Below are 12,069 nucleotides of genomic sequence, written 5' to 3' on the forward strand. Positions count from 1 at the left end.
TCTGTGTGTTTGTGTGTGTGTGTGTGTGTGTGTATGAGAGAGAGAGGGAGAGGGACAGAGTTAGCTGGTTTCAGGGCATGGCAAGTGGGATGGGCTGGCACGATTACGATGACTGAATGCTTTCAGCTCAGATCATAGGTGGAGAATGGTGTGCTTTTGGGTGTGTGTGAGCTTTCCACAGCGGCGGGATAAACAGTTAATGGGATTGATCCTGATTAAAAGGTTGTCTGACTCTACACAGGGAGATTTGTGAGTATGTGCTTAATTGCGTCTCATATAATAGAGCCTGTAAACCCACACATAACCGGACAGGCATACAGACGTCGAAATGCCATATTCTACAAAGTATGGACAACTACTGAAATGGAGAAAAACTATAAAAAACCTACAACTGAAAACCTCAATTTTTGTGTTTGGTTATCTGTTTGTATGCGTGTGTGTGAGTCCATGTATGTTACCAGTGAAGGAGAACGTTCCCTCCAGGCCTATGGTGTTAGATGTGGTCAAGAGAAAAACACAATGAAACGCGTTTATCCTGTTCTCTCGGCTTAGGGGACCATCTGAGCCTGAGCATGTTCTCACAGGCACGTACACACACACACACACACACACACACACAGACACAGACACATACACACACTCATACACACAGCTATCATTAGCTATCATCTGGACACCTGCCATACGGTATTATCCCTGCAACTCTGAAAGATAACACAGGTTACCAATAAAAACCGACCACATGCGCTCACGCCGTACATGAGCTCATTGTGCTCTTTTTGTCACGTACCTGAACAAATGACACACACACACACACACACACACACACACACACACACACAAACACACAGACACAAATAGTAATATTCAATAAATCCCTTTCACTTCTCCTGGGGACTTCATCAGATGCCATCCATATTAAAAGACACACAGACACACACTTTCCGGACTGAGTATCTCCAACTCGTCACGGAGCTCCTCGCCACCAAACATTCACAAGCCCTCCTCAATTTGCTCCTGAAAGCACATAATTAACTAATCACACTCGTATTCATTCTAATTTATTGTCTTCCATTGCTTTCAGAAATGACAGCCATTTGCAAAGCTGAAAAGCACCTCCCACTGTGTGTGTGTGTGTGTGTGTGCACAGATTGCATATTGATGTTCTGCCAGGCAGAGTGCGTTATGGAATAAATCAGAAAGGAGTTTGCTCTTTTTACAGCTCTTCATTAAGTGAAGGTAGAAAGTGTTGTCTCTGCTCTGGGATCATTTAAGCCCTGTGTGTGTGTGTGTGTGTGTGTGTGTGTGTGTGTGTGTGTGTGTGTGTGTGTGTGTGTGTGTGTGTGTGTGTGTGCGTGTGTGAATTGGTAAATCGCTGCTTGTTTGTATTAAAGTGATGGAGTCAGCGTATATGCAATATATCTTTAAAATTACATTATATGAGGCTGTGTGTGTATGTTATCTGTGTGTGTGTTGTCTTGAGTGTAAATGAAAGTGATAGAGTCCGTATACATGGGGACAATTACATTATTAGTGGCTATCCTTGTGTGCGCCAGCCGCGTTATTGAATGGGACGGCCCAAGGTACAAACGAGAAAATGAAATAACTGCTGTATTGATTAATGTTAAGGGTCTGAACTAAGTGATACAATGCTTTAAACACAGGGCAGATCTTTGTATTGAGGAGGTTCGGGCGTGCGCAGAAAAAGAGAGAGACAGAAACTCAATAAGCTTATCTCCACCCCTCTCTTCACCTCTTTTCGCTCTCTCTTCTCTCATATCCTCACGTGAGTCTCCAGCCCTCGGCCATCTCTCATCTCGTCCAAACGCTCCTCTTTTTCCTCCAAATCGCTTTGCACATCTTCCCCCCGTTCGCCTCATTTGTTCTGAAGCCCCTACTTCTCTCATTTCCTCGCTCAAGTCCTATCTCACCCATCCAACACTCCTCCTTCCCTCCCTCCATCCATCCTCCACCTCTCGTCACCTTTTCTCTACATTGCCCCCCCTGTTTCTCCTCTTCATCAATTGTCTCTGCTGCAGTCCAATCTCCAGGTCTGCATACATATTCAAAAACCCAGAATAATTTGACAGGAAACATTGAAACACTTATTGTCCGGCGCACAAAGAAGCATAGTTAAAAACTAATCACTAGTTCCTTCAAACGGAAGACGTGTGGTTTCTGCTGGTTTGAACACTGCTTTTGTAGAGCAGCTTTTTCCGCGGTGTGTGTTTGTGTGTGTGTGTGTGTGTGTGTGTGTGTGTGTGTGTGTGTGTGTGTGTGTGAGAGAGAGAGAGAGAGAGAGGGTGGGAGTGCTCTGTGTGTGTGTGTGGACAGATGAGATGGAGCTCGGTAATTGAGGGTTTTCCAAATGAGCCGATTGTTGCAGCGCTTGTAAAACACATAAAGGACGGATGGGATGGATAAAATGAGGGACAGGGGAGATGAAGGGAAGATAAGGACATGGGGTTGGGTATGTGAAGGGACAGATTGCTGCACTTTTACTGATGTGTAGAGAGACAGGCAGACGAAGACGAAAGATCTGGGTTTTCTTCTGCATGTGGCGCTCTAATTAGCATGACAATAGCAACAATCAGGTGACAGACAACGGGGTGGGTTATTAGAGTGGCACACGGCAGGGGCTGGAGGCTTATGAGGATTTCAATGGAGATAACGCACAAAACACACACACACACACACATCACACAGACACATAAATGAATGAAAAACGCAGACAAAAGAGCACGCATGTGCTCAATTGAAAATAAAACTGTGCAAAATGTTAATCAAGGATATCAGTACTACCACAACTGCAACCATTACTATGTTGCATTACTATTATGGCTGCAAAAAGTACTTTTACTTTTATGCTGACAGTGTTCCTTATTTGAGTCTACAGTACTTCTGTACTGATGCAGCAAAGTCTACAACATGCAACATCAACAAGAACACTTAAATTGAGCAATAGTATTACAGCTTCTACTGTAGAGCTGAAACAATTAGTCCATTACTACGTTTTTTTCTCATTACTGCTTTCCAGCTGTCTTTGCACTTCAATGTTGTTTTACTGATATAGTATAGCTTTTATGCTTTTCACATTGTTACTCCTGATACTGCTGCTTTATATCTCCACGGCTTCTTCGGCTACATATTTTCTAGCCCTACCACGGCAGTCCTGTGGCAACAGCAATTTCTTCTGTCCTACTCCAACCAATAATAGTACTCTTTCAACTGCTGATTCCTCTACTGCATACGCCCACACAAACCAATCCAACCCACCTGAGCCCAGCGCAGTCAGGGTCAGCCCGCTTGATTAGACTGAGGGCAGTGTGAAGGGACCAGCTGGTGCTGGAGAAAAAAAGGCCTGAAGGAATTATTGACCCATCTCAACTCTCAACCCCCTCATTCGCACATGCGCACCCTGAGCTGTGACCTGTGAAATTGCTGCTCCGCCCGGTGAGATTTGTTTCTGTGAGGCCCTATCAGCTTCTCAATGTGCCGTGAAGACAGGTGAGAAGAGAGACGCAAAGAAAACGCACCTGAAAGCAGACACTCGTTACATTGCACACAAACACACACCGCAAAAACAGCACGCACAAACGTGTTCTTCTATACAAAGAGAACAGTTTGGGTACGTTGCTTGTCAAGCCAACATTACGGCTGCTTTCCCCTGTCATATCTGCTATTGTCCCATCACAAAAAATTCAAGGATTTAACAGTAATTTCTAGATTTATTCTGGTATTTCAAATCACAATAGGGTGTAAATTACCATGAAGATATTGGCATAATTACATTTCTGCCTTTCAGAATAACGAAAAAAAAAAACATTTATCTTGTTGCTGTAGTTACTCTTCCTCATTCCTGCCGACCAAAGGTCACGGCTTACATCAAGCATTGTTAAGACAATGAGAGAATGACAGAGTAAGAGGCAATGATGAATAAGACATGCAGTGGGCTCTCATTCTAAATATGCAAGCCGCTGAATATTCATGAGCCTAAAAACACATCCAATTAACTTTATGAATTATTAATATTCCAAAAAGCCTATGCATATGCATTTGCTTTTTTATTGCTAGCCCAAGTGAAACTGAGCATCGGTGTGTGATGGACTGAAGATCTTTGTGTGCGTGACAGAGGGACTGGGAAGGGGGGAGTGAGATGGTGGTGGAAAGCAGAGGTTTTTTATGTCTGCCTGGGTGTTTACAATTCTGTTTCTTTGTAGCGACCGTCTCTGTCTTTCTCTCCTTCTTTCTCTCTCTCTCTCTCTCTCTCTTTCTCTTGCTTGTCTGTAGATCTCTTACAAACATCTTTATAACAAGGTGGCCAACCAGAATAGGAACAGAGCAGAGAAGAGCAGGGGAAAGAAAATAAGTGTCTGAGACATCCGCTCCAGGCTGGCCACAGTATAAAACTCTGTGTTCCAATTAGGGATGTAACGATATGAAATTTTGGGTACGATACGATACGATACGATATTGCGATTGATATCACGATATCACGATACGATATTAAGCGCGGAATTCATTTCTACCCCCTCAAATGAAATGTTGTACCGCTGATTTAAATAAAACATAAACGCAAGAATAATTCAAATTTTTCATATCTTAATATGAAGAAGAGATTTCTAAGAGATTTAAACAACTGATCACCAAAACAAAGACACTGCTTCTCTACTGCTGTTTTTAAAGAAGCTTTACATCTATATTTTTCAAACTGAAATAGGAATTTTAAATCTAAACTTAATTTAGTCACTTGTCTGTAACTGTAAAAGTATGTATAAAATAAAAATTATTTAAATAGTGTGATAATTTCCCCATTTATTTATGTTTTATTTGCTTATCAACTCTATTTTTGCAAGCCATGCTTTTACCTTATTAGGCCTACATTATGACAAGCACAATTAACTCTGTAAAATATTTATTTATGATTTTTATTTGTTATTAACTTAAATTGCAGTCTCAAAATCAATGTTTTTGCAGTGCACTCCTCTCCCCCTCCCTTCCTCACACTTTCGCAACGTCACCTTCATTTGACCAAAGTAGTGTCACCTAAGTTTGACATAGTAGGGATTCCATAGTATTGCGCAACATGCTGTTAGCTACTGTCTGCTGAGTTCACGTGAAGTTGTGATGAATATATCAAGGATCTTTGGACTTATTTCCTTCATCTGCCTTTCACGGAAGTTCGCCGACTTTACCGGGGATTTAACGCGCGGTGGCGGTGGATTCTATTCTATTCTGTTCTTTTTTTTTTTTTTTATAATCTCATTTCCTCACGTTCGCCTGGATTCATAATGACATAATTGACCCGCGAGCAACTTTCTCTTCAGTCTGGTAAGCTAGTCGATCTTTTTCTCTATCTCTCCCTTTTCTCTTTCTCTCTCTTCTTTGCTGCTACGTGACTCAATGTTGTGAAGCTGCACGCGCTAGTGTAAACAACGGCCCACGTGAGACGTGACTGTTCAGTTTAAAGTTAGAAGTCATGTTTCAGTGATAAGATGTTGTGTCAATGTGTTATTGTTTGGTTTCCAATGTTGGTGTGGCCCATACAGTGTTAGATTGAGTGCTACGTTTATGACAACGTTGCTTACCAGACTCTCCACAATGACGGAGCGCATTTACCATGCACGCTCGCCTCAATACCGTGACGCGGTATAACAAGAAAAAACTTACGGTTGACATTCGTGGCCTTTTCATATCGCGAACGACCGTTTTGCGGTATATTGTTACATCCCTAGTTCCAATGCAGCCAAACTCGCAATTTAGGTTTTACCATTGACATATTTGTACTGTATATGTCTGTTGTCTGCCATTGGAACAAGAAGAAAATAGGGATGGACTGAATCATTAGTCATAAATGCTACCTGTTAATCTATAAAGTCCTGCATTGAGTAATCACCTATAGTTTGACATAAAATCCCACATGGGTCAGAAGTAATGCGAATGTGATGCTATATAATCTTTGTTGCAAAAGCTCTGCTTTCTGATTCATCAACTTTAAAAATAATTCTCAAAAAGTGTAATTTTCAAGAGTCAGTAGTACAGGCTTCCACCAAATGCTCCACATGACGCATTCTTGAATAAGCAGAGATTCAAAGTAATTTATTCAAATGGAGGCTGATTGAAGGCGGGTTGTTACACGCGTCTGTACACATGGAAGTAGAAAGTGGATCATCTCAGAAATTTAAAATATTTTTGCCATTATTTGAACAAAGGTCTCATTACAGTTTACACTTGTGATTTTAATATACAAGCTAACATTGTCAATTGTGACTTGAATGGGGAATGAGAAAAAACTGTGAGATAAAGATGTGGTTTCAAATTTTGCAGGCTCAGTGTTATCAGTTTGAGGGAAACAAAGAGAAGGGGTAGTGGACGGATAGGAGAGGGGATTGCACCTGATTGTGGGAGACAGAGCAAGAGAAAAGGGAGAAAAGGGGAGCGATTGAGAAGCTTGGATGGACACTGACTAGAGAGAAGAAAGCAGGATCGTGAGATAGGGATATCACACAAGAGAGGGATGGATGGACAGAGAGAGACAGAGAGAGGGAGAGAGAGTGTGTGTGATTGAGAGGGTGAGGCCTAGTGATAACAAATCAGCCATGCTGTTGAACCAGGCCTGTGTCTCACTCTCTGTCTCTCTCACACACACACACACACACACACACTCTGGCCTTAATTTCCTAACACAATCATGTGATGTAAACAAGTGGCCGCTTGAGAGGCGGACAGTCGCTGTTCGCATTTACACCGCCATGCGTCATCAATGTGTTACCATGGTAATGGAGCTTTTATCTGATCCAGAGGGCCATCTCTTATTTACATCCCCAAAGGCTCTGCTGTGGCTCACACAGGTAAGTGACACATGCACTTTTGACAGCGCACGTACAGAGAAAGGGAAAGAGGGAGTGTATGATTACACAAGCACACATAGATGAAGGATAAAGGAAAGATGATGTGAACACTCACATCTGGTGACGACACCCTCCAGTCTGATGATGTTGGGGTGGTCAAACTGTCCCATGATGGAGGCCTCAGACAGGAAGTCCTTCCTCTGTTTGTCAGAGTATCCTGCTTTCAGACTCTTGATGGCCACGTAGATCTCCATTTTTCCCTGAACACGTAGCCGACCGCTGCACACCTCCCCAAACTCTCCTACACACAAACACACACACAAATTGGCATGATAAAACTACATGGCACTTGCTGGCAAGAGATAATTGCTTGTATAACCAATGCATATCTGAGCGTTCTTATCTGTGTCATTGGACGTTTTTTAATATCTGCTCAACTCTTTATTTGCAGCCAGATTTATTTTTTTATTGCAAAAAAGTTTACACCTTACATGGTGCCACAGTTAAGTGCCAAAAAGAAAGGACATTTTCCATTAATGCAAAGATGACAGAAAAATGCTTCCCTAGAAATCTATCTTAGTCTAAGTAATTTGAAGTTAGATTTTTAGTTGCCATATAGTCTAATGCTGTTGTACTGCCAACTCACTCACCAGCTCCAATGACTCTTTCTATGCGGATATTGGAAGCGTCGATCTCTTTGGCAAAGTCCCTGACAGCCTGGTTGGGGTCTTCGTAGGTGTGAGGATGAATGTAGGTCCTGCTGCCTGGAAGCTTAACTGTATGAGTGGTAAAATGGAGAAATATGGAGATATAAATACAAAGGATATATTATGACTTCACTAAGTCGGCTTTCGCACGGTGTATGGTTATGATATTTCTTTTTTTTTAATGTTAATAGGGTATTGACCCTGATTCCTACTATACTCCCTACTATACAGTGAAAGTGCGTTGAAATGGGAGCTTGAGCGTGGGTGCTCTGTTTGAGTGAAACTGCAAATCATTACATAATTAAACAAATATCTACTTTGTAAGCAACGGCGTTAAAATGACTCATCATTTTTACAGGAACCCACAAAGATCTTTACTCAGCCCGCAATCATGTGTGCAATAAAATGTAAAACAATTTCTCATACTGGGCTGCGAATGCTACAGAGTTGGAGAGTTATTTACGGACGCTGCTGTCCTGCAGCCGTAATGATTACCGTACATTTCTTTTGATACATTTATAGGTATACAAAGATAATCGCAGGTGAATAAGTAATACATTTCAGGCTGTTATCACTTTGGAGTTATTTAAAATAAAAAATAAAACCTTCTTATGTCTTGTTTATAGCCATAGATACAGGTAGTTATGTAATTAATTGCAGTTTGGTGCAAGTTTGGTTTGAACACAAGGTGTGTGTGTGAGTGTGTGTGTGTGTGTGTGTGCGTGCGTGCGGGCGGAGGGGGGGGGGGGGGGGTTGCATAAGTAGCATACACTTTGACAAACAAAAAAAGAACGCCTTTGTATATCAAACTATCTTCTATTTTACACAGACATTTGCATATGTGTGTTTGTGTCTTTACCTCGGCCGTGTTGGAACTGCAACTTCTCTTCATCAGGGTCCTGCTTGGCTTTGATATACCCACAGTGCCTGAAAGAGACATACACACCAGAATGATCTTGTATGTAAACCCATAAACACAGTTTGGAATATTTTTACTACCAGACACAAACCTACATAGCCGTATAGCACATATATAGAAGTTAAAAATGAGTGTGCCGGGGAAAATGAAAACAGGTGATTTAATCTATTATATTTCCATGAAAATCCATGTGCCACACTGTGGACAGAAAATAGATAGATAAATACTTATTTTAACACATTCACTCTTCTATATACTGTATAAGCCTAGAGGAAAAAATACATTTCCTTTTTTGTCTGCTTCTACCTGTTCCCCACGTCCCTCTGAGCTGTAATGACTGAGGTTGAGTGAATGAGTGTGTGTGTGTGTGTGTGTGTGTGTGTGTGTGTGTGTGCGTGTGTGTGTGTGTGTGTGTGTGTGTGTCGGCGCGTCACAGATGCCCCTATAGAGGCAGATCTATGCATAAAGCACTCCTCTCTTTACCAATGTATGGACCCCTCTGGCTGTAAACCACTGCCTACATTATTGTCACGGGTCTCACACACAAACTCACTCATCCATGCCCTTCCCCCTAACCCCCCAGTGTGCACACACCCTGCAGCGAGGGTCAGTCTTACGATCATCAAGAGAGAATATTGACAAATTGATCAACTCAGTCCTGCTGCCCAGCTGTGAGGAAGTGTTAAACTTATGCTGTGATACAGACCTCACAGGGGGGAAGTTGCTAGTGCAGAGTGTGTGTAGTTTTGCGGTATGCTGGATTGTCATTTATTTGTTATTTTGTGGCTACTTTGTCGAGCATCGGCCTAAAACCGTGTTTTACAGCCCTAATTGCCCATAACACTGTCTGTGAGATTTACCGCTCTTTTAGATTCGCCACAAACATTTTAGGACAAAAAAACATCAAATGTAAACGCGTTTTTATATTACGAGGTACTAAGCAAAACATAGATGCCACACTCCTCTCCTCCTCTCCTCCTCTCCCTTTCCCCCTGTCTCATCCCATCCTTCTCGAGCATTGCCCGGGTAAAGCAGAACCCAGTCACTATGTCTGTCCGTCATAAAGAGAAATTGATTTGGGCTTACGAGCAGGAGTAACTAGGAATCAGCAGCATGAACCTAAAGATATTTAAGAAAGCACAGTGGAGGTGGAAAGAGGAGAAAAAGAGAGTGAAATAAACAGCAAGCAAAGACGTGATAAAGAAATGAAAGAGAATAAGTTAGAGAACGACAAAACAGACAATAATAACAAAATAGAGGAATACTGGGTGGAAAAGAACAAGAGCAAATCGTTACGATGAGGAAAGAGGGAGAGGGGTGGGGATCCGGTAGGCTCAGCAAATCTCAGTCATTTGGTGTTTAATCCTTGTGTTGATTTTACACAGCTGAATGCATGGTGTAGCCCAGACATCAATAGGCTGCTTTGGGAATATACACAGACACACGGTTAAGGGTAGAGACTGGTTGCTGGTACTGGGGGGATAAAGAGGAGGGGACATAATGTTCTTATGAAGGGGGAGTTGGGCCCCACCTGGTTATCAGCTGGGCTGAAGCCAGTCGAACACCAAGGGACTATCATTACCCCCTTGACACACACACACACACACACCCACACCCACACACACACACACACACACACACACACACACACACACACACACACAGTGCTTGGGGGCATGTGTTTAGAACATATGGGAAATGGGGACCAGGGTCACACCTCAGCTCCAACTGTGTTAATCCCATGGGGGCGTACACACACACACACACACACACACACACACACACACACACACACACACCGACTTCTGCATGTTGTGCAAAACACCAAAACCCACGTTTGAAACACTTCCCCATCACTGCTGGATGTGCTTGTGTGTGTCTCCACGGGTGCATGGCTGCATATGTGAGTGTGTGTGTGTATGTGTGTGTGTGTCTGATGGGAAATGAACACATTTCCATAGTAATTACAGAGCAACTCATTTCTCCTCTTCAGTTAGAAGTGTCATGAATCATTAGCACTGCAGTCTTAAACATGGCACAAAACCTGACATGGCTGTGGCTTTTGTTTCCCCTCCGGCAGCTGTGTGTGTGTGTGTGTGTGTGTGTGTGTGTGTGTGTGTGTGTGTGTGTGTGTGTGTGTGTGTGTGTGTGTGTGAGGTTTAGGGGCGTATGCATGTGTGTGTGTTTGAAATAAAAGCTTGGACGAAATGCAACTGACCTGAGACATTTTCACATGACATTTGAGTGTTCCCATGTGAAAGTGTTAACATGTGGCAGAAATAGAAAAACATGAGAGAACAAATAGTGGCCATACAGTTTAACACTTGTACACTCTAAGTTGCAGGTATCCCACTCTGTCAATTTTCACAACTTTCACTTTAAAAAGGAAGGTCATTTTTCTCCTAGAGTACATTATCTGATCAATATCTAGCTACGGATGTTACTTTGGAGGATCTTTTTTTTACACCAACACTTATTATAACCTTTTGATGGCTGTTTGATATGTCTGAAATAAATTGAATCAAATCAAATCAAAGAGATATTTAATCTTGTCTATCTCTTCCTCCTCCTCTGTATAATCTCTTTGACGTTTTTACGATACAATTCAGAACACCTTGTGAATCAACCCTGTTTCCTAAAAGAGTATGTACATACTACAAGTGTAGTACATACTACTATGTACATGTACAAGTAATATGCATCAGACCATTTCAAAGTGTTAAGGGAAAATAATACTGAATTATGTTTTCAGTCAACAAAAAAAGGAAATGTTTGAAAAAAAAATGACTTCCCCCAAACTGTCTTTTGCCAATGAATTTGCTGTCCCTTCCATCAAAAGCATGATAAAGATTTTAATAGTTGTGTATTGGCAATCAAAACTCTTGGCTCTAGGTTAGATTGCAGTCTGAGTTAACTGACTGCTAGTGTTACGTGACTTGCTGCTGAAATTTAACCGGGATATGATCTTTCACAAACCAAACCAAACCTTAAGGTGTTGTGTTTACTTTGCACACAACACACAGTTCACAACTATTCATGTGTTACTCCTGGCACTGTGTCAAAGCCCTGTGCCTTTCTTTGTAATTGGTAATGGTCAACACATAACCTTGTTGAGTGGCTAGTTGTCCATTATTGATCTGGCTGCCTTACTGCTAGCATTAGTAGTCCTCCTGCATTGCCACAGGCTGCTACCTTATGTTGCTGTACTGCAGTGTGAAGTTTGTACTATCTGTCACTGTGGGACATATCATTGTTCCATGTAGGTGCCATCCAACTGCACCATACTCTGCAGTTTCAAACACTAGCTACACATCCCACCCGGCAGCATATTCTTGCAGACTCAAGAGTACACACACCTGAACCAATTGTGCACACAACACACACTTTAATGGCCTGCGATATCGCTATCACACCCAGGGCTCTCACCTTTCTTCCTGCCTCTCTCTGTTCCACTTCAGTGAGGACAACAGGCTATCCCGGTCCTCCAAAGCCACACACTCCACATTTGCATATCAATTTACTTTTTAATATAATACTCTGTCACTCGAGACCCATTTGTCATTCTGCTAGCAGGCCTCCACCTTCACAGAAC

The 12,069-nt window shown here is 42.1% G+C and overlaps 1 protein-coding gene across 1 annotated transcript in view; it reads right to left on the reverse strand.

Annotated features, from left to right (window-relative positions):
- Positions 1-12,069, reverse strand: part of epha4b (eph receptor A4b) — a gene marked incomplete at both ends in the record, with an annotated part of 93,394 nt that overhangs the window by 10,312 nt on the left and 71,013 nt on the right. The window contains 3 exons of the mRNA XM_080034062.1: positions 6,967-7,152; positions 7,502-7,627; positions 8,418-8,485. Coding sequence (XP_079890188.1) covers positions 6,967-7,152; positions 7,502-7,627; positions 8,418-8,485 — 380 coding nt within the window. The remainder of the gene's footprint in view (positions 1-6,966; positions 7,153-7,501; positions 7,628-8,417; positions 8,486-12,069) is intronic.

Source organism: Ammodytes marinus (genome assembly GCF_949987685.1).
Source record: "Ammodytes marinus genome assembly, chromosome: 9".
Taxonomy (NCBI): Eukaryota; Metazoa; Chordata; class Actinopteri; order Uranoscopiformes; family Ammodytidae; genus Ammodytes; species Ammodytes marinus.